The sequence below is a fragment of the Papilio xuthus genome, unplaced genomic scaffold, assembly GCF_000836235.2.
Source record: "Papilio xuthus unplaced genomic scaffold, Pxut_1.1 DF826945.1, whole genome shotgun sequence".
Taxonomy (NCBI): Eukaryota; Metazoa; Arthropoda; class Insecta; order Lepidoptera; family Papilionidae; genus Papilio; species Papilio xuthus.
Genome location: NW_013531704.1, coordinates 4,837,844 through 4,863,271, shown reverse-complemented (window position 1 = coordinate 4,863,271; position 25,428 = coordinate 4,837,844). Strand labels below are relative to the sequence as shown.

The 25,428-nt window shown below is 31.4% G+C and overlaps 1 protein-coding gene across 4 annotated transcripts in view; it reads right to left on the bottom strand.

The window, feature by feature from the left end:
- Positions 1-25,428, bottom strand: part of pip (heparan sulfate 2-O-sulfotransferase pipe) — a 51,170-nt gene that overhangs the window by 14,969 nt on the left and 10,773 nt on the right. For all 4 annotated transcript variants that reach the window (XM_013316536.1, XM_013316534.1, XM_013316533.1 and 1 more), the window contains exon 3: positions 4,305-4,444. In XM_013316536.1, the coding sequence (XP_013171990.1) occupies positions 4,305-4,444 (140 nt within the window). The remainder of the gene's footprint in view (positions 1-4,304; positions 4,445-25,428) is intronic.

The window sequence follows — 25,428 nt, the reverse complement described above, 5'->3', positions numbered from 1 at the left end:
GATAGGCGTGAGTGTTCATGTTGTTTTATTAACAACAAGAGGAAATGCAGCGCGGGTTTCAAGCCTGCAAGTTAAGTGCTACTTGCCCGCAGCGTTTATAACCAGCTTTTATTTATAGACATTTTCCTCTCTCTATCATTTCCTTTTGTTCATTTTAAGGTTTAAATTGTTGCTGGCAGTATGTAGTGTTTATGAACGCAAAGTATACATTATTATCAGCTTTAAATTAATAATGTAACTATTACGACTATGTAATAATAGGTACGTTTATTTTTTTATTATATTTTTATATATACAACCATTTTCATATACTTATAGATGGTTTACCCTATCATTCTTTATATGAAATATAAAAATAAATATTTTTAACTTTATGTACATAGAACTCATGTAATAGATCTTTATTTCTTGACAATAACCTTTAATAAGTCACGTGATTATCGCGCGTCAGTTCCATACATTTTTGAAGTTCGTTATAACATTTATTTACTACCGTTAATTAATACAAAGAAACATGTATTGCTTTTATTTCTCGTTATATTATATTTAAGCCCGTTTTAAAATATGTTTGGCTGAATATATATACACGGTAAACCTCTACCGACTAAGTTGTATATTATTTTAAAAAGCATATTTTTAAATTCTACAACAGCAAAGTAGGCTACATAGTAATAATAACGGAATTACAATAGTCACGTACTAACCGTACAGACAAACCGACAAATTAAATATAGATCAAGTATCTATGAAGCTCTTTTTAATATTACAACTATTTCGATCGATTTATTCAAAGGAAAAGGCGATACAAAATCGATAGAGCCGTTCACTATTGATATTATCTTGTTTCTCAATCCATTTAGATTTGGCTTTATCTTTATCTGATGTACTCATTGTAATTGTTAAGACAATTTGAGCACTGAACGAATGAGCTGTCTACATTATGTCTATTGTTCGAATAATCCTAACATGTTTCTTTGTATTAATTAACTGTAGTAAATAAATTTTTATTATAAATTTTGTCTAGCCCCGGTGTTATAGGAAACGTATTAACACATTCACTGCTAAAGATATAATATAGACTAATTAGCCAGGAACCAAAATATGGATGAAAGTACATTTTTATTATTATTATTTTAATAAAAAATAGTGGACACGCAAACCGACATAAGCTCATCCAAACGCCGGCGGCTTACTGTAAACTACAAAATGCACGGGCCGCTCACTCGGATCCGAGTGGTGAAAATATATAGACGAATTGACAACCTCCTCCTTTTTGAAGTCAATTAAAAATGTCTTAATTTAATACTTGAGGTATGGTAAATAATAACACGTTAACTACGCTTACATACCATAGATATTTTGATCAATATAACTTTTACAGTATCTTGTCAATTACGGAATTATTTTAAAGCAATAAAAGCCGCAAGAAGCTTGTACACAGTAAATGGCACTAGGGGGCGCTTTAAACCGCTCGATCAGTTACTTAACGACTAACGTTGTATTATTGGATACAAACGACCACAACAGCAACCTGATTGCGTATCTGCGTATCGTCGTGGGGAGCTGTAGTTAATTGAGGTCTTATTTAGGTCACCTGGTCTTCCGGAATGTGGTCCTGGATGACAGGTTATAGAGTAACTGTACCACCTATCAGTGTTATAGGAAAGTGATGTATAATTTTTATGTAAAATATACCACTACTTTTATGAGAAGAAAACTACTCTACGTCGAAAATAATCGTAGGTTTCCACTGCTTATACAGTATTAAAAAAATTGTCATAATCTTTGAATTGTAAACAAAATTAACTGTATGTTTTAACTGGTATTATAACAATGGAAGCGCACGGTTAAACGAACAATATTATGAGTAACAAATTAATAATTTTATTAGATACTGGAGCAATAGTTAATTATTTTAAAGACTTATTTCAAATATACGACTATATTTAATATGTTCGTACAGTTTTCTTTTTCGAATAATGTAGAGGAAAATTTAATAGTTAAAAGATGAAGTTATTAAATAAAATAGAACATTAAAAAACGTAATGATGTACCATTTCATAGACAAATGTTTAACGCCACACGCACGAGGCAATCGTGTCATAATTACTATGCTCGTAAGTAAATTATTACTATAATATATGACCGGCGTAAATGTGTTGTTTTTTATATCTTACTAATATTATAAATGCGAATGTTTAGATGGATGGATGTTTGTTTGAAAGTATCTCCGGAACGGGTCAACGGATCTCGCTGGCTCAAATTTGGCGTAGATGTAGAACAGTTGGGAAGAATACATAAGCTCCTTATCAAATTTTTGTTATTCCGCGCGGACGGAGTCACGGGCAGCAGTTAGTAATCTAACGAAAATTGCGAATCTTCACGACTATTACAACGTTTTTGTTAAAATATCTAAATATGAATATTGCGTTCACAATTTTATTTTATTGCATCTCTTGCCAACCGTTTCCAGTAGTAAGTAGATTAGGTTCATTTTGCGGGGAGCCCAGCAAAACTACGCGGACCAGTTTTTTTACTGCATTCTAGAAAATTTTAATCACATTTGCTATTAGAGTCAAACGCAGACACCAGGGACAGAGAGGCTGCTTTCGCTTTGTCCTGTCACAAAATATATAAAACCTACTTAGGCAAATAAAATGCCATAAAAGAAAAAATACACGGCAGCTAGAGTACGATAAAAAAAATTGTGAAACTCTTTCGAAATTGACTAGAATGGTGCTAGTGAGCTGTCATAATTTAATTTGATTTACGCCAACCGGGTCATATATCCTTATCGATCTATAGCTCTTCTTATTGCTGTAAAAGTTTCAGAAATTGAATTATACAGTTTTATATTATTGTACTATAAACCTTTACATTATATATTGAAAAAGAATGCATTAAATTACATCTAGTTTAAATATCGTAAAAACTTATTTCATCCAGTTTATTAAATTGTGTTTAACTGGTAAAGTAACATAATTTCTTTTTAATATAGTTACCATCCTTCTTTCGACGTTGTTTCGGTGACCAGTAATAAAAATCATAACTGTGAAAAGGTTATAATTTTATCTATCCAATTTCACAATTTAACTAGTTTTCGTAGACTTGTACGCCGCAGAGAAAGCAAGCACCTTATTACGCTCACCACAAAATGTAATCAGTGGTCACAAATTATTTCGGTTATTCCACAACCTCTCACTATTGTCACATTATATCATAAGTATTATAATTTTCATATCAGTTATGGAGAATACAGTTACTCCTATAAATCGATGTTATTTGAAATATATGTCATACGAATCCTATGGATCGTAAGAGATGACATTCGAGATGACATTATTTTTTGTTTAATATAAATTGTTATTTCTCGTTAGTTCCTGAATTTTGATCCTTAAAATAGTGAATTTAAATGTAGTACATGTTGATGATAATATTAATAATTAGTTCATTATCTAAGCAAAGTTGATTAGTGTTAATTATACTAAAAGATATCTAGGACAATTAGTTGTTTCCCATTGGGCCCTTCAGCTTACAGTATATTCGGGGCAATGGAAAACACCCCGTAATTAATCAATAGCATTGTAAATAAATAGTAGTAGTATTTAATAATAGTAATGAGTAGGGCGATGAAGACCATTAAGCTCATAAGCATGAGTAGGGGTAAAGTGTAAACCGACGAAAGTCGAACGGTACTCGAATGATTCAGTGGTCGAAGTTGCAATAAAGTATTTATTTAGTGCTTGTGAAATTTTGGACGAGTTCCCGTAGTGACGCGTGCTGTACAATGGGATATTACGCACCCAATCGCATACTAAGCGCTTTTTCTATGACAATTTCTAAAACCATTGCCAGGATTTCGTTTGACCTGAAATGCAACGCGGGTCGAAAATATTGTATTGTCTATATGACAACTATTGTGTACGCCGGTTTTGTATCACAAATATGAAACGTTTTCGGATGGAATTTTTAACAATTTTACACAGTTATATTTAACTCGTGGTAAAAATGATAAAGATCTGAAAATATATTGTCCTAAAAATACCTAAAACATAATTTTTTTCATCTTTACAAGGTTAAAAGTACTTTTAGACATTATTAGAATTATTTGGCGCGAATGGAGCGCTTTCGTTACGAAGTCATGTGTCAGATTGATTAGTGGGGGCTACATAAACGCTGACACTTTAATAAGGCTAGTGTTGCGCCGATACACCGGCACAGTGTCGGATTTTCTACTTTACAGTACCTTTATAAATATCGAAGTACACCCAATACACATTAAAATATAATTAAAAAAAACTTACTGTCAGTGAGGTGGTTGAAGGCGGTGACGTCATCGTTAAGCCTGCCCTGCATGCGGCGCAGCTTGGTGCTCAGGTCACGTGTGTGCAGGAACAGGAACAGAGTGCAGGACACCGCCACTAGCGCCACCAGCTCACTTGTCCTACAACAATATAAACATATTTATCTATCTTTAAAATCAACATTCGATCGTTGATTGACCCGAAGGTTATTTTAACGACTTTCTCATAAAGTAAGTATAACAATTTTCCAATTAAAATGATTGTTATGTCACCGTTTTAAAAATTGGTCGTTTGCATTTGCAATCTTTTGATCTGTTGAACCAAATGGGTCTAAGTTTAAAATATATTTTTACGGTGAAATGCAATTTCTTTGGTACACCCTCTTAAAAAGTCAATAGTTAAACGATTTTCTTTTTATTAATATAACTGCAAAAAATCGTACACTTTTTCCTCGAGAATTGAGTCAAGAATTAATTAAATTATTTTAAAGGCAGGTTTTAGTATAAATCGTTTGATAAAATGAATATAGACATAACTAATATTTCAATGGTTGCGGAGCAGAATATGCAAAACTGACCTGGTTAATATTTAGCTCTTAGAAACTGGAATAAAATGATTGTGCAAACCAAATCAGATAAAATACTGTCGTCTTAATGCATTTATGTTAAATTTATTAATGACCTAACAAATATTACACCACCGGTCATGAATAATATAAAATATTAATGGTCTCTTAATAATTTTGCAATTCACAATTTAACGGTTAAGTAATCTGGCAAATTATCGGCATCATCAAAAAATTTAAATGTCATACAAAAAAATAAATAAAAAAAATAATGTTTGAAATCGTATTTCAAACATTATTTTTTTTATTTTTTTTAATCTTACTGATATCATAAATGCTAAAGTTTAGATGGATGGATGGATGTTTGTTTGAAGAACAGCTTCACTGTTCTTTAAGAAATTTGGCACAGATGTGGAAAATAGTCTAGAAGAACACGTAGACTACTTATCACGTTTTTTTAATTCCGCACGGATAGAGTCGCGGGCGGCAGCAAGTTAGCAAAAATTACATAATATTTAAAAGTAATATCAACTACAAAACTTGCCTATGTATATTAAAACATATAATAATATCAATTTTCTTTTGTAACAAGGAATATCAACTACATGAAAACTATGTACTGTAATACAAAAGCCTATATTATGTACTAAGGGAACATACGAAATATAACACACAGAATTTCGCGTATGTTTCATAACTACTGTCCTACCGGTATACGTTAGGTGTAAGAGAGACAAAGAGCAAGTAATTTAACATTTCAACAAGCTCTCATAAAGACATTCTCAACAAATCGTACATCAGCTTGTGAAAACATGTTTACCATTTGTTACCAAGATAATTATCACATCTAGCTCTATAGCAATCTGACTTCTTACTTATATTATAAATGCGAATCTAGAAAATAGAAAGCATCTTCAGAACTACTGCATAGATCTCATAGAAATTTGGTATGGACGTAGAACATAGTCTGTTTAATTTATTTTGTCGTTAATACAGCGCGGACGGGGCCTCGGACAACAGCTAGTATCCATTTAAATTTTTGGGCGAATTCGTGTGTGTCTTTTGTGAATAAAAATTTTACAGTTGTTAGTTACTGTACAGACACTTTTAATAATTGATCCAAAAACCCACGGTAAGTAATTCAAAACTAATATAAATTACGACTCCGCTTATCTTAAGTAATAAAAACTCATGTTAATCTAATTTAATGAAAATCAAAATCAAAAAGATGTACGTAGCTACAAGAACGCTTTAATTTTAAATAATCAACATACATAAACAATACAATAATAAACATTGTAAGTCAACATCAAATACATTCAGTTCCTATACGTAAGAAACTGTGTATTACTCTCAGTAAATCACCGGAAGAAGTACATTACGCAAGATGTTCTCGTCCCTCTTGCTACGACTCAGCGAATCTTTCAAGCCATTTCCGGTCGTCCACCACTTTCATTCACATAACACACAACAGTTATTTATTATTTACGGCTATTGTAAAGTTACGACAAATAAAAACAAACATTTAAAATGTATAAAAATAAAAAAAACAATTTCAAAATTAATACCGTAAATAATTTTTGAACGGGTACTTTGTTGTTGTTACCCATTGGACTCATCAGCCATTCGGCAAGACAAATTTATAGAATCAGTCTAACCAATGGGATTTAGGGATGGGTTTTTTTTTATTCTTGGACTTAAAACCCTTACTAGGAAATAGCCTACTTTGTTATTCTTTTTATATGATAGGTAATATTTAAAAAATCACCTTTGTGAAGAAATAATAATATTGAAAACACTTTTCTTTACACGCCTTTCTTTTATTACGTTTTACATATAATTTTTATAGATGTGCATATCTATACATAAAATTTGTACCGAAATATTAGATATTCACAGACAATAAGCAATAAATAATGTTTATCTATTGCGGTGTAGGTTACGAGCGAGCAGAATCGATCCATCTTTGATGGATAACGGTAACATAACTCACAAGTATCCATTCTCCGGCCATCATATCGAATTATATTTACTATCCATTCCTTATATAACGTGTTACATAACGTTTTATAATATCATCTATATATAGATGTATTTATTTGAATAAACTAAGCATAAATGCATTTATTTACCTCACATATGGATCCGTTGCCTACTTATATAAAATGTGCTCGCAAAATAAACAAATTTATTTAAATATATTTATGTTACTAACGGTTACAAATATTAAATGATTGCAGTTTATAACGTTATGCGAAATGCATAATGTATATTATATTGACACGAAATAATTTAACGTTATTTGGTTATGAGATAAAATGCAAAATCCCTGTCAAAATAAATTGTAACAACCAACTGCATTCTAGCACAAACGCTCAAAGCTTGCAACGCATCTTCAGAACGCGCTTTGAAAATGTTGTAGAAAATTAAATACAGAGAACTCGTCATAACGAATATTTTGTAATACTTGGCAACATATAAAATTATACACATTCTTTAGTTTATAACGAAATTAAGTATAATTTAAAAAAAAACTATTTGTCACCCGAGACTCTGTCCGTGCGGAATTAACATAATAAATACCGATATCAATAATAGAGATAAAAACTACCCTATCTCCCAAATTGAACCTAATTACAGTTGCTTACAAAATTTAATAAGAATTGGTTCAGTAGTTTCGGAGTTTATCGCGAACATACACCGTGATATATACAAATAATAAAAAAACAAGTTTTACTGCTAAAAATATTACTATTGTACAGTACAGCAAGTAAGTAATCCAGTAGTAAAGTCCCTTGCATTAAAAGTCTGTAATTACGTCGGCGCCACAGTTAATAATGTAGGGTCTAAGCACAATAAAATACATATTCTCGTGAGGCTACGAGAAATGAGTTTGAAAAGTGCCTCTTATGTTACATTTTTTTGCGAAGTATAATTTTATGGGAGCACTGGCTAATAGATTTATTTTAACTACATTCAATTAGTTACAATATGTCTCGTTTTTTTTAATGGACACTTCTTGTGAAATAATAAATATCTTTGATATTTACCTCTTAAGAATTCGGTCTAATAAATAAGAGCAAAATTATTTTTTGGACCCATATTGACTTTCAAAAAATGTAACTAAACACAGATTTATCGAAATTATAAATTTGAAAAGCACAATAAATGGTCAAATTTGAAAATTAAATCTTGACCTCAAGAAGTATTTGCTACTTACAAGAAAACTACCAGCTCGTTGTAGAATCGCTTAATAGTAGTAAAAAACGTAGTTCAACAAACCTATAATAGAACGCCTGGTTCTTAACACTATTTTTTCTCCCAAGAAACCTGAGTCGACTAGAAATAGAATTAATTAAATTAACATTCCGGAAATGTAAATGCACGTTCAATAAAACTTGAACTGAAGAACAACTGAGCTTCCAGTTGCGTTACAGCTATTTGAACTGCAAATAAATTTAAGCATCCTTTCATTAAATTGCAGCTGGCTCCTTAAAGTACAGTCGACGCCGTTAGCGGTACCCACCTTAAAGGCGAAAATCGTTTTATGCATTGAAAGGGCAAATGTTAAATTTAAATTATGAATTTAAAGAAACCTCCGTCACAAAAAATAGTACGTATGAAAGTAAAAAGCTTAATATTCGATTAAAAATCTATAAAAACTTTCTCGTTCTCAAAAAGTGGCTACGCATTTACGGTTCTTTTAGTATTGCGAATATCCACCGGCGGTCCATACCCCCTATCATATAAGACAATATTAAATATACATTGTTCCTAATTTGATCAAAACATTGATAGCTAGAGTAGTAAGTTACTTGCGTGCTTCAAGGGATATTTTTCTGTAACTAGAACACCCCGAATGACGGCCACTGTACACAACTCCTTTTCTCACGCTGTCCGTTCAAAGCAACGCTAATTTGCTCCTTTCCCTTTAAGTGAACGTTTTAAATGTAAAAGTCAAGTCCTTTCACCTTTGAGAAAACGTACACTACTAACATACGTAACCAGATTAAGTATCGAGAAGCACAAAATAATATTGTGTAACAGTCGTATGAACGAAAGTGATGGTACATTAGATGATCTTATTACCAACTATTGCGCAAGCAGATATCGAATTGCTTAAGTATACGTTGAATGGCACTTCCGAAATATGAGTTTACATCTTTAATTTCTTACCGGGGTAACTCGACGTCAATAAATATATTGCTGTCAGCTCCCACTGTCTAAACTCCTTTTTATAGTATGAGGCGGAAAATTCCTGTACAATAACATTTTTCTGGTAATACCCTCTTTCAATTACTTTGAAAAAACAAAAACAAACATAGCTACATTGTTTTGCACTGGTATTTTTTAAGAACCCATAGTTTTATATGTTTTGAATCAGCTTACGTACATAGAGTTAATTTAGAGTATTTTATAAACTTAAATAAATTCTAGCTTGATACCTTCACGCGTTCTTCAGAAAAAGGGTATCGACAGACAGACGGACGAACAACAAAGTGATCGTATAAGGTTCCTTTCGAGGTACGGAACCCTAAAAACATTCATAAATAATTACAATTTAACGACAAAAATAATATTACAAAATAAGTAAAAAAAGAACGAAAAAATGTACCTACGTTAGGCCGAAAAGTATCTCAAAACGAGTTATTAAAAGGTGAAAGTGGAATGTCAAAACATTAAAAAATTCTTTGCAAAATTTTGCACAGTTTCAACGGAGCAATTATTGTTTTTATATAGCCAGACTATTGAGCGGTTTTTATTTATCCTGGGAATAAATACGAACAATAAAACTAGAGAACACAATGAAGGTTTTACCTTGCAAATAAAACAATGCCACGAATGTCGCGGGGCAATAAATTTAACAGACATCTGATCTGACACAAATATTTCAAGACGCTAACAATTAATTCATACAAAAACTAGTTTATTCCAGTTAAGCATATAGCTGGAAAGACAAAGAGTTGATGGACAGTTTAACCATGGTTTTCTGAGACTTAAATGTCTGTATAAAACATATATTCATCCCTGTCTTTCCTCTTCTGCAAAACAGGAATATATGTTTGAAAATGGAATTGGATCTTGGAAACTTTGGAACTTGGAATTTTGTGAGCACCTCGGTACTTTTTCTAGTCCTGCGTTGTTTATCTTTCAATTGTTTATCTCCATTTCAATAAGGAACTTGTGTTTGCCAAAAAGATTTTCTTTTTCTGTGAGATTCGACTGTAGTAACACTTTTAGTGCGAAAAACTTAATAAGCTGTGAAATATGTATTTTCTCTGTAGTAAGATGCTGCTGTGTGACCTACTAAATGCTTACAAAAAAAGACTGGCATTTTAGCGTACGTTAGATATTAATATAATCAAATAACTATGTATTATTATGTTAATATAATTATATCGGTAAAGTAGAAAACGAATTGAGACAGACATTTGAATTTGTTATATCATAAAATCTGTTTATGATTCATGTCTGTTTGTCTTAAAACAAATATTAAATATAATTCAGTTATTATTAATGAATTTATTAACTATCTTAATTTCAAGAATTTTTCTAGTGAAGATTTTTTTCTAGCCAGTCGCACAAAAAACGATGATAATTTCTGTACAAAAATAACCTAACCTAAAAAAGAAGTTACCGTGCTTCATATAACGAACTCAATCTTTTCTTGCGATGTGAAAGGAGACCATAGGATATTAAATACAAATTACTAATTATTTAATCTGTACAATGTAATAAAGTGTAAAAAAAAAGATAACAGTGTTTCAGAGTTTTATATCTTACTAGCTGTCGCCCGCGACTCCGTTCGCGCGTAATTAAAAAAAAAATATTAGCCTACGTGTTCTATGCCTAGTTTCAGCGAGATCAATTCAGCCGTTTATACGAGAAACAGAGGGGGCCTGTTTGTTTATCTTTTTAAACCTTCCCTAGACCTCCACGAACATTTTAAGACCAAAATAAGATAAATCCGTTCAGCCGTTCCCAAGTTTTAGCGTGACTAACGAACAGCAATTGATTTTTATATATATAGATTTAATTGCGGATATTTGATGACTGCGTATCAAGGCTTAACCGAAAATAAAATCAAGCCTTTAAATGCGTTAATTAAATTTATCTGTAAGAGGTTTTGTAATCCATTTTACAAGTTCCCTAATGGAAGTCTAATGGAACATTTATTCCCTTTTAACGTTAAGTAACTTGATTTGATGAAGTTTTGATATTTTTATTAATTAAAATAAATTTTCTGAAGAAAGAAAGTATCAAGACGAAAGTACTGCTCTATTAAATGGCATTTAGGTGATTTTTGTGTTGCTTAGGTCACTTTTAATAAAAAGTTCTATTGAATGCTTCATTTAAAGGCCCAGTCACGCACTATGATTCTATTAATACGATCTACAAAAACATTGGAATTCTTCGTTCATGCATTAAAACTGCATCGCGTTGAATAACGTATAAGATAAGCTTGCAAAAACTACATTTTTTGTAGTTACAAATAGCAACTTACTTCCCAAATTATTACAGTGAATCAATCAGAAAATCAATAAATGTAAGTAATCGCTAACTGAGACTCTAAATTACGTAGCCAATAGCGTGACAGGTTGTTGTTTTAGATTATATTATGTTTTGCCCGAGACTATCCACGTGAAATTAAAGAAAAACTCAACTAGTAGCCCGTGTTCTAGACTATGTTCAACATTTATGCCAAATGTTATCGAAATTCGTTTATCCGTTCTGGAGATACATTTTAACAAACATCCATCCATCTAAACATTCACATTTATAATATTAGTAAGATGTGGGTCACAAAGATGAATCGGTACATACATCCCTCGAGTTTTATTATATTAGGATAAGCAGGAATAGTAATTTCCATTTGTTATTCATCGTCACGTGATGTCGGTAAGTTCGATCGATTGGATTCCTCAGTCACTTTGCAATTCTAATACTTTATCACTAAGCTTTCTCCAATCCAGTTAAAATAAGTGTAATATTAATTTAATTATGACCAATTTATGGAAACTAAAGGCACTCAAGTAGATCACTGTGTCAACTGGTCAAGTTTTATCAATGCAGTGTAAATGACATCGTAAACGCTTTCTCGATATAAATTACGTTGCTAATTCATTTTAATTTATTCGTAATTTCAATTTGTTGCTGTAAATATAATAAATACGAATTAATACAGTTTTATAGTCAATAAATATTTTCAATAAATTGTATAAATGGACATTGTAAACGCTTAGCAATATTTTTATGATGTTTTACTGTTTACTAAATATTTCTTTTGCAAAACCAAAACAATGCTTGAATTTTAACTGCATGATACTATATAAGATTGTCTGATTAATTTAATTTGAATAATACCCAAGCTTTTTCATCATGATTCTTTATTTGGTTCATGAACTGATTGGTTGTTATTATAAGAACTAAGCTTTTGTTTCCAGGACATAGAAACTTCAATCAATAAATCTATGTATATAAGAAAGTAGTGTTAGTTACACTATTTATAACTCAAGAACGGCTCTACCGATATGGTTGAAAATTGGTGAAGAGGTAGCTTAGAGCCAGGAGACGGACATAGTATACTATTTATTCATTTTTTTATATATATTTTTTCAAATTTAACTTACTAAAATTAGAAATGCGAATGTTTAGATGAATGTGAAGTGGATGGATGGATGGTTGGACTACACTAATTAAGTTTTTTTTATATATAATTAAGTGTTTATTATAAAAAGTTGGGCCTATTATACGAGTATTCATACATATTTTGTGTAACTATAAACTATAAACCCGCTGTGTATAAGAGTGTTTATGAAGACAAATGATTATTTAAACATTTTCCCTCGAGTGCAGCTTTCAAATCGATCTCTCAGCTTTAAGATGCTAAGATAAGTCGGATACATCACTCACTTAGCTGTTTAAATATAATGATGTTTCCGCGCCGCAAATCAATAACTTATAAATAAATATGTATCTATTTAAACGATCGAAAAAACAAGACAATTTGTTATACTATTAAATTAATTATTTAGAAATAATTTAATATCAAATTACAGTCAAAGAGTAGTAGAGTAAAATTTCTTCTTGTTTTTTTTTTGTTCCAAGGAAAGCTTTTTAATTTCAAAAAAAGTTTTTTCGTTTGTTGGTCATTTTGGTTATGATAAATCTAATCTCAATTAATTCTTAAAAACAACAGAAGTCTTTATTAAAAAAACTATTTATTCTATTTTTTTAATTTAAAAGACAAAGACACCAGAGCAAAACCGTTTTGACCGCATTTCTAAGACTTAAATCTGTATCCTATGTTTTAAACATTAAAATATTAACATACATATCAAAACTAGAACATGACAAAATTAAGAAAAAAAAAAGCTTTATAACATAAACAGTTTTAATTCATGTTGAATATTAAAATGTCCGTGACGACGTTCTAATTTACATTAAAATCGTTTAACAAAAAAGTTAATCTATGACAACTTAAGCTTCTAAGAGACAAAAAAAAATCAAAACAATCTCCTCGTAATTTTCGCTCTCATAACCGTGAAAGTGACCTAAAACAAACCAATGGATATAAATATTTTTTTATATTTATTTTAAATTCCGATACAATGTTATTTTTTTATTTGACAGTGTTACCGTGGGCTTTTATTGCCAAAAATGAGTAAAAAGAGATTGTTATGTATATTTTTTTTGAGAGAATATGAGTGGAAACGTAGTGATAACCCACCATTAGCATTTTACCTGCCTTGATAAGTTTGTATATATGTTAAATCGACAGAATCCAGAAGAAATGTGAAAGTGGTTCTTCATTGTCTGCCTTACCTGTCTTCGCCGCTTTTAATTTTTTATATATAAGAGAAGGGTAAATGAGCGGTGGAAACACCAAAGTGACCAACAACACCCATGGACATTTGCAACACCAGAGGAACTGCAGATGCGAGGCCGACCTTTAAGGAAATGATATGCTCGCTTCTTGACCTTAAGTCTTATTATTCCTCTGTCACCAAACTTCGATCATCGACTTTAAAAAGAACCAAGTTGGTTGTTAGGAGTGTTCACAGTGATGTATTCATGTTTTTAAATATCGATTTTTTATTTTTTTAAACCATAGAGATTTTTTTTTAATTAAAAGATTATCTAGACAATTTTCTTCGTTATCATTAGTTATATAGTGTAATAGAAAGCTTTGATGAATGGCAGACCTAAAGTCGGTCTGAATCTAGACGAGATTGGAAAGTTGGGTGCAGCCCACACTAACGGGTTGCACTGCACTTTCCACGCAAGATGCGCTTTCTGATATCAAACGGCCGTACACAATATTGACCTTAATGACGATAGTGTATTTGAGCGTTTATCCCTTGCACAGACAGTCTGATTCTGCGGACTTTCATTGTACCAACGCGCTAATAAAATATAAACAAAATTATGTTTATGCGACAATTAAACCAATTAGAGAGGCCACAAAAGATAACTGCTATGCTTTTCTTATAGACCTCAAATATGCAGTTTCACATAATAACAGACCAGATTTCTGAATTAGTGGTTAATACAAACTAATTTATCTTATTATCATCATCAGCTCACTATACGTCCCCACCGAGGGGCTCGGAACCTACGCTAAGTTAGAGATGATTAGGTCATAGTCAAGCACGCTGGCCCAGTGCGGGTTGGTTGACTTCACACATATCTTTGAATTTCTTCTCAGATATGTGCAGGTTGCATCACCATGTTTTCCTTCACCGTAAGAACGTCGGATAAATGTACATATGTAAATCGGAAATCGATAAACACATTGGTACATGGCGGGATTCGAACCCAGGACCTGCAGATTGCAAGTCAAGTGCTTGACCCCTGAGCCACCGACGCTCTATCTTATTGCATCCTACTGTTATTATTAATGTGAATGTTTAGATGTTCGAATGGATGGATATTTGTTAGAAGATATCTATCTCCAGAATAGATGCATGGATCTTGATAATATTTGGTAATAGATGTAGAACACAGTCTGGAAGTATACAGAGGCTACCATTGATCCCGGAAATGTGCACGGTTCCCTAGGAATATGTTTTGTTCATTTATATAATTGGAACTCCGCAACGTTTCAACACATCTTATTGAAATTTCACACAAATATGGAACTTAAAATGTGTCGCGTAATACTTGAAATATTTTTCGCCTCTTTTTAATTTAGAGCAGACAAAATCGCAGGTAAAAGCTATTCGTTGTAATTGTTCAAAAATAACTGTGCTCCCAAAATACATATAGTGTAAAAACGAGAAAGTATTTTCCACATTAAAAAAAATTATAACTTTGCATAACATTTATTCAAAGTTAGTACACACCAGATCGTTTTGTTCACCGCACACTTGGCAAAGTGAAGTGGACGTAAGAGAAATACGAGATTATAAGTAACGACGTTGTCTATGCTTAATTGCGGTCCATAGACTTTATCTAACGTATTGACAACTGCGATAAAGATATCGGTTGTTCTAAACTTAGAAAAGATTAACTACAGTTTTTAAAATTAATTTTAATATTACAAGACTTTGAAGCAGAATTCTTTGGTGTATTGTAGAAAAATGGTGTATGTTGTTCTATATTTAATTCTCCTTTAATAAATGTCGTTTCTCAAAAGTTTGCATTACTTTTTATTATATTAAAAAGTTATTTTCAACTCTAATTACTTTATCTTTGTCTCCATTTTTCTTGAAACAATTAACTTTCTAGAATTGAGTGAGATACTTTCTAGATTGTTGTTACTATCTGCTAGAAACCTAACGTTATATTTTCCAAATAAAATAAAAACTAGTCCATATAGAAGTAAAGGTTAAATTAAATAATATAAATAAATTCGCGTATGCAAATTAATAAACTTTTGACCGCGACTTCGTCCGCGCGGAATTTAAAAATCTAATAACAATCATATCTTATGTCTCTCAGAGACAATATAGCTTTCTAATGGAAAACGATTTGTGACAGTAGTTTTTGAGTTTATTCGTTACTAGATGTCGCCCGCGACTCTGTCCGCGTGGATATATAAACAAAACTTAATTAGTGTAGCCCACCCATCCATCCACATCACATCCATCTAAACAGTCGCATTTATAATATTAGTAAGTTAAATTAAAAGCAGCTCTTCAAGGCATAATTTCAAAAAAAAAATGAATAAATAGTATCTTATGTCCGTCTCCTGGCTCTAAGCTATCTCCTCACCAATTTTCAGCCATGTCGGTAAAGCCGTTCTTGAGTTATAAATAGTGTAACTAACACTACTTTCTTTTATATATATATATATATGTAGATATATAATATACAACAATACAAATCTTTCCTATTGGAATATTTGTGTAGATATTGATGTCGAAATATAGATGAAAACTTCGTTTTAGTGTCATAGTGTTCTTAATATGTCAAAGAAGATTCACTATTCATGGTTTTAAGGCTTAGTACCACATTTCGCGACACGTGATTCAAATAGTTTGTGCGCCATTTTAGTGTTACATATTACGTAAAAGATAATTAATAAAAGCGGGCGCGCCTAAGTAAAAGTTGCAAGATTACAAAATGATGGGTTTACTTTCTCAGCTCGATTAAGTTTCAAGTTGTTGGATAAAAAAAAACCCGGACGGTCATGTGATTTTATCGGGGTCCCGTCCTCTCACTTTCCGGCGTTACAGCGTGGGACAGCGGCGTCATAAAGACTGCATAATTTATGAAGTTATAGGTTCACAACGCCCAAACCGACCACTTTTACTTTCCAATGTTACATACATAGATACACTGACATCATATTATCAAGATGTAAAGACTGAATAGTGAGATTTTTTTTAATCGATTAACAATTTTAAAAGCAGTTTATTACTATTTATTCAATAAAAATAAGTGGGTTTAGTACTGCTGACGTATCGATATATTTGTTTTTCTAATTATCTGTATAACAGAAAAAAAGTAATTTATTTTTGTTTCTTCTAGTAACAAATCCGGCCCTTATATTTATAATACGATTCGCAGGTCCAAGTTTATTGTTGCTTAAACTGTGCCCTTAGTGTATAAGTTTCCTAAAATTATTTTGTACCTCTTTTTTAAAAATACGTTATTGATATCGTTTCGTCGTACTTTAACATTTTTTATTTCTCGTAGTTCCAAGCAACAAACCGGGTCAATGACCTTACCAGTTACATTGTAGTCATTTTTCACATGTTGGACATTTTTTATTCTCTTCTTCGAATAACCACTTAGTAAATGATAAAATGAATAAGCTATGCTTGATAGGAATACAATCAGTTTTTTTTATGTATTTACTAGTATACAGATTGTTATATTTAATAGATTTAAAGCTGCAATGACCTGACGTTCAAGGCTAAAGAACAATTCGCGTATAAGGAGTTAGAGATTTCTTGGTAGCAACAAAATAAGGTGTTTATTTCGCACACCATACCAATGAGATCTACGATAACATAAAGAATTATATAAGTGGTTTTACTGTTATTTTACAAGACATTTTAGAAATTTTGAGGTTAGTTTTTGATTTAGCATCATCCTATACTAGGCTCATAACATAAAAGATGAAATACGTCTAGCCGATACTATATTAGTTTGATTCACTGCAATGAAAATACGCTCGCTCTTTTAAAAATAATCTTGAGTTTGTTTTTAAATGAGAAAACACAACCTATATTTTTTCGTTTAGATTTAAGGCCACGGTTTCGATAAAAGTAGCAATTGTTCTCCAACTGACAGACGTTTCCTTTTTTAGCAAGTGCATTGTTTCACCTGCATCACAGGACGTCCTTGTATAATTTTATATTCTATTTATTCATAGAAAACATACAGGATGCTCCAAAAATGAATACTGCCACACTAAGTATTTTAAGCGTCTAGAGCGTCTGTGGCTCAGGGGACAAGCACTGACTTGCAATCTGCAGGTCCTGGGTTCGAATCCCGCCATGTACCAATGTGTTTTTCGATTTACATATGTACATTTATCCGAAGTTCTTATGGTGAAGGAAAACATCGTAATGCAACCTGCACATATCTGAGAAGAAATTCAAAGATATGTGTGAAGTCAACCAACTCGCACTTGGCCAGCTTGGTTGACTATGGCCTAATCACCCTAAACTTAGGGTAGGCTCCGAGCCCCTCGGTGGGGACTTATAGTGAGCTGATGATGATGATAATGAAGTATTTTAATAGTGATTTAAGCAGTCACTTAATTTTGATTTTACTACAATAAGGCCTTTACTTAGTGACTATAAGACTCTAAGTGCAAATTAGAGTTTTACCATTTTATCTTGTTATGAAAATTTGCTATGAATTGTCTATGCATGGCAGACAAGGAATGATGAAATCATCTTTCACACAATAAAGCCTTTGTGCCACTAATGTCACAAATCTGTTCTGCTTGTCCACACAGAACAACAAAAGCAATGAAATCCTGCGCAGTGCATATACCGTAAAGTGATTTCTTTTTTTTCTGTAATAAATATGTAGTTAATGTGTCAGATAAAGAATATTGAGGGTAGACAGATTGCAATTATTCGCTAAGGAAGAGTTTTGTTTATCAAATTCCTTGAATAAAAATTTGTTAGTTACGTATTCAAAGATTGATATATGTATAGGTAGTTAACTTTTACAAATGAAAAAAATTTACATAATGTATCAGTACTTACCATAAGAATAATAGTAATTAAGTGAACTTTATACGCTTTATACGCGAAAGCACTGCAACGTAGTAATTAAAGTTGCATATTATGCGTATTCATGAACTTTGTTTACCTCAGATAAATATCAAAAAACATTGTGAGAATAAACCAACATCCTGTATACCTATTGTTTCCAAGCAAAACGGGGGAATATTTTACATCTCAAATTGATTGTAAGCTAATAAAGTGTTGTAGAATGTTGCGTCCTCACAAGACATACCTTTGCCTTTCCCTTAACATTATCTGTAGTTTTTTTATAATTTTTTTAGCGGCATAAATAGATACATTTCTAGCATTATTCAACCGTTGAACAACATTACCAACGGGAATCAAATGCGTTGAGTGGACTGATCTTAATAAAAAAAAACGAATTGTAACTGCATTTTAACGGCATTCATATTGATGCAGACATCGTAATCGACTTTTAGATAACCCATATCTTTAACGTAATAAAAACAAAAGAAGACCAACCTTTATATCTTATATTTTTAAATGAGCAATTCTTGAATAAATATATATATATAATTGGAATCTCGGAATCGGCTCCAACGATTTTCATAAAATTTAGTATATAGTGGATTTCGGGGGCGATAAATCAATCTAGCTAGGAATCATTTTTAGAAAATGTCATTTTATTCGTGTTTTATCGATAATCAACTTAAACATAAACTTAACTTTTTCTATCGGTAAGATCGAAAAATATTATTCATATTTCATCATTTTATTAGTAATCGTACTTAAATATAATTTCCAAAAAACACAATTAAAAAAAACTACCTAGCAAAGCTCGGTCATCCAGGTACCATGTAAAATACATACAGTTATTGTACGAACAAGATATAAGATCATATTCATGTGAAAATAATTTCAAAACCATGTTTGCTTTAAGAAAACTATTATCGCCATTTGCAAGTAAAACATCATTATATTTATAATAATATAGTCGAATATATTATTACGAAGATCCTTATACGTTGGTCGACTAAATTGTTAAAGAATCAAATACTTAAAAGTCGATTTAGTACAATTATGTACACGCCTTGTTGCTTGTACAAACATTTTTTTTGGTATCTATTATTATTTTATAGTGAACTTTAATACCGTTAAAGATTATATGATAAAAGTAATTTGGACCAAATTTACAGTTATTTGAATACACGGTAGATCTCCGGACTCCATATTGTTATATTTATTATAGCTATAATTGTCTCAATAATATATTAGTGAAACAAGAAAGTAAAATATTTTGTGATAAAGTAAAAATAACATTACATTTAACCTATCAAGATCACATATCTTATATCTTTAAATGAGCAATTCTTGTATATATGTGTAAGATCGAAAAATATTATTCATATTTCATCATTTTATTAGTAATTCGTACTTGAATATAATTTCCAAAAACACAATTAAAAAAAATACCGAGCAAAGCTCGGTCATCCAGGTACTGGGATTTTTATAAATGCTACGGTTATAAAATAGTAAATGTAAACTACTAACAACTATGTAACATGGAAGAGAGTTATTATGGGTAACTTGCAAAATTATAGGGTTCGCTTACGGGAACGTTATCGATAATACTTGTAGTACACGATCGAGGAAGACATTAGAGTATACTGGAAGCCAAATAAAATAGAACCACTTCATCACCAATAAGCAATTTAGGTTTCTAATAGAACAATAATTGTACTTATATTATAAATGCGAAAGTTTGGATGGATGGATGTTACAAGATATCTCCGGAACGGCTCCGCGGGTCTTGATAAAATTTGGCACAGATGTAGATATAGTCTGGAAGAACACACAGGCTATTCATTTTTAAATATATTTCTTTTTAATTAGAGTTGCAGAAGATAGCTAGTATTTTAAATAAAACATCAAATTGTGGGCAAGTATAGTCAGACTGTATTAAAGTTTGTATACCTTAAAAATCATTTTCTTTTTGTATTACTTAACCCTTATGTTCATTTTGTATATTATAACATACACACAACTTAATAAAAATATACGATCACTATAAAATAATTAGGGTTCCGTACCTCATAGGAAAAAAACGGAACCCTTATAGGATCACTTTGTTGTCCGTCCTGTCTGTCTGTCAAGACCCTTTTTTTTCAAAAATGCGTGAAGGTATCGAGCTGGAATTTATTTTTAGCTTAGTTTTTCTTTTAACTTTGTTTTTTTTTTAAAGAAATCTTGCCACAATAAGGGTTAATAATACAAAATACAAACAATCTCTACTCTACTGGAGACTCTTGTTTAGATCATGAGTTTGTGTCACAACATATTGCACTATGTTTATATTTATACTTCCATGACATTAAAGCTATCATTATTAAGTCATTATGTGAATGAGGAAGTAGATACAGTTATATCCAATGCCAAGAATAAACATCATAAACCCTTATAATCAAGTCATACTGTGGTGTAGATATTAGAAACCGTATTTTACTTTGGATTTTATTATCTAATAATAAATATAATACTTAAACCATGACCATATAAGTAAGCACAAGTTTTTATAAACCTTAAAATTTTGACTTACTTTAATGCTTTAATTCGTATATTTTATGTATCCCTAAATTGTGATTTAATTTTGTTTATTATAATTACGTCTACATCTTTTATATAATATTAATATAAAGAAAGTAGTGAAACTGCAATTTTTTATCAGTCAGTCATATTTGTTTACAAACTTTTGATTTTTGATTAAAACGAAGAATATAGAAAGTGAGTGAGTCCGGTTGACTGTCCTTACCTTTAAAAAATATGACGACCTTTCTCTTAATTACGTATTTATCACTGTTTAAAGCGCTTAACTTACTTTTTACTTTTTAAGGTAGCAATTATAAAAGTTATATGAGGTAAAAGTATAATTAAATAACATTTTCTTTTTAAAATTTGCCGTCATAATTATAAATAAACTTAAAACTTTAGATATCTCTGTCATTTGTTTAATTTTAATGTTGGTACTTAATACTAATTACTTTAGACCTACGTAGATAAACAAAGAAACGGAAATGCGACATAAGAAAGACTAAAGTCTTATTTGAAAGAATATATTTAACTCATGTTATTTTTGATATTCAGTTGATAAAATTAACGAATCTTAACAGTGTAATCTAACATTAAATTAATCTTGTCTCAGAGTAACTTCATTAAGCTATAATGAGCATTGCTTTGTTGGCTCACAAACTTATTTAAACGAGTCCCGCCCGCGTTCGCTGCATTCATAAAATCAATAGTCAATCAGAAACTAATTTAAAATAGATCCAAGCCCTGATATCTTCATATGACGCATCAAAATAAACACCTAAATTAATCAATTCGATTTCTTAATAAGTTTTTTTTATTTTTGTCTTTAATTATAAGTGAACTATAAACCAATTTTAAATCTTAATGGAATAGGGAAACTGTAACTTGCTATAAATAACAAATTACCGATTAATAGAACAGTGGTAGAGCCTGCTTTAACATCTTCGCACGAATTGGCCCGGCTCGCCCGATGAAATACCACGACCACACAGAAGACAGGCGTCAATTGGAAGCAATTCCGTGTTTCGTCTGATGAGTGTGCGTCCTGAAGGCCTAATTTAGTCCTCTTTCCCTTCCCACCCTTTTCCTTATAAGGAAAGGGTAGGAAGTGGAAGTGAACTTTCAGGATGCACAGAAAGGAAGAAGTATTTTCTTTCTGTGCATCCTGTCCTCCGTCGATTAAAGATAGGCAACGCATATGCAATTGCGTATGTCTACGGGCAACGGTCACTTCGCTATTTCAGCGATTTCAGGTGGCCGCTCGCTCGTTTGTCATCATATGATATAAAAAACAACAATAAATGAATAATATTTTAAAACATCGATTTGCCGTAATTTTCGATTGCGCTACATTTAGAAGACGAAAAGGTATATTTCAACAAAAGAGCAATTGAACCTTTTCAAAGTACTTAAAATTCCCTGGTTACTCGTCTAAAATCAGATTACGTTTAAATTAAAAGTTAGTTCATCCGTATAACATACACAGCTGGTACAACATAAAGCATAGTTATATAAATATATTATACATAAATATAAATGTTAAAGCTAATATTGGTTCAACAACCAAGTGATTAGATGTAATAAGAGATATAAAGTTTTTATATCAATCTATCACATTGATGTGACGTGCTAATATTTATTAACAATATGATTGGACATATGTTAAAACACATTCAGATAATAGCTACTTATATTTTTTGCATATTCAATCATTATGTCATAATAGTCTTAACTTAATTCGAACTACATTTTTATAAGTTCATCGTTTTTATTTATTTAGATAAACTTAAAACATTCTAATGCAGACATGAATTATAGAATTGTTTCAATAAATACAATGTTTATGGTAAACTAAGAGTATTTAATATTTACTAAAGATGAATATCTTACTAATATTAATAAAATGTGAAGGTTTAGATTGAATGGATGGATGGAAGTGTGTTTGAAAGTATAACAGAACGGCTCCATGGATCTCGCTGAAATTTGGCATAGACGTAGAACAAAGTCTGGAAGAACATTGGCTACTAATTGTTTTTTAATTCGCGAGCAAGTAGGCGCGGGCGACCGCTAGTTGAGTTATAAAAGTGTCAGTCACTCATTATGTATGATACTACCAAGGTTTAGTAATTTCGTGTCAAAAAAAATCAAAAGTTAAAAAAAATTGTAAACAATAGAATTACGTTACCTTAGATGTAAATCACGGAGGCTTGTTAGTGGAGGCATTGAATATACCATGAAGATCAAAATAATTATACTCAATGTCGAATAGGTTAGAATTAATTGACGTAAACGTTTGTATTGTTATGTAAAAATGAACGTTAAGTGTTTACAGTGTTATAAATTAGTGTTTTTGTTAATAGTATCGAAATAATTTATGAAATGTATCCTCCATCTGCGGAGACAGCCTCCCAAAGACTTGGCATACTGGCCAGTGACAACCTTTGTCTTATCAATTAAAAAGTTAGGTGAAAAAAAATGGAGAATAGCGCGGTAGTGTGAAGAAGGAAAATGTATCTGGTTATACCTTCAAACAAACATCCATCTAAACATTCGCATTTATAATATTAGTAACACTAGAAAAATTATAAGAGTCGTAAGAAACAGCAATGAAGTGCGGTTCTTCTATACATGTGTAGGTATATCTAATGCAGAGCGGTGGCTCTTTGCTCTAAGTTCATTTATTTTTTGTTATCAAACACTGACAGTTGACGAGGCCATGTGGAGTTAATGTGCGAAACTAAATGGCTCCCCCGCGAGACGCAGCGAATACTTCACAATAAGACTATGAACACCTCTCTTATTACCGTTATTAAATAACCTACGTATATTAGAGGCTATATTAACAAAACTTACTGCACCTCTTTTTTCATCAAATGATTCATTGGTATTTTTTCAGGTATACTTGATAAACTATAACGATGTTGATATTGATTACGTACAAAATGAAGTTGCTTTGTTTTTTTTTATAAACACAAGAGTTTAAGTAATTATGTGATATTTTAACCCGTTAATAAAAGAAGTATTGGGTGTTTCAAAGTATTATTAAGATGTTAATAATTTCTTCGCATTCTGATTTAAGTCTACAAAAGAATATTTCTTATACGATCAGAATACGAAATACTACAAATGGTACTCGACATTTTTGTAACTCAATTGACTTATATTATAAAGTGACATTCTTTTGTCTGCAAAAAAGATAACATCGAATACAGTGATCTATGCAACAAACACCGCTTTCGCCGACATTATTCTAAAACATGCTGAGCGAATCTATAAGTGCCGGTCATGTTACAAGCAAATAATGCAAGCCTAATCTGATTATTGAACCTCAACTTTCATCAGTCTCACTTTCATCAACATTCACTTCCTTCAAAACACAATAGTCCATTAATAAAAACATATAGAACTTCGATATCTAAATAAATAAAAAAATAAAAGTAATATATGCCAATCCCATATCTCTCTAATGATCATACAAACTCTATAAGCCTAATTTACAATAGCACAAATAAAAGATACAAAGAGAAAGCAAAGAGGTCAATATGCTACTCTATACAATCATTTTATTGTTCAATGCAACTTATATACTTTTGTTTCGGTTCTTAATCGAATACTTATTTACAGCTTTAGGACATATTTTTATTTTTATTATCATTGCTTGTGAGTTAAATGAGATAAAGACAATCAAACAATTAGTGAACTATCAGTGAAATTGTGTATCACTATTCAAGTTATCAGAGATCGTGTTATTCTAAAGATTGTCGCCTCGCTGTCGCCTAAATTAAGCAAAGAATATTTCCCTCATAACGGGACAAATACCGAAGATGAACCCTTAAATTCCATTAGGTATAGACTTTCTAATGAACTAGTATGTTAGTATAATGCCGTAAACGTGACTCAAGAGGCGAGATTAATAGATACCATAGGTAATTAATGAGACAATCCCCGTGGTAGCCGCAAAGCGAGAGCACGCGCGACGCCGCGCCGCTTTCCACGGCCAACTTGCCCAGCGGCTCGAAATAATTTTCATTTTTACAAAGAAATGGGATTAACTCACCGATGATCTGATTTAAAAGTGTGTCAATGATATATTTTTCATATTTAATAAGCAAACATACAATACTAATTATTTACAAGTTTTTTTGTAAAGAGTTGTCCCCTTCACCATTTGTATTCCAAATTCAAATGCTTAGGTGTCCTAAATTATTGTAATTATATCAATTATAACTATTGTTGTGGTTAGTTATTTAGTAAGATTATATTTTTATCTGTAATATGATAATTAATTAATTTAATTAGAGCGTCGGTGGCTCAAGGG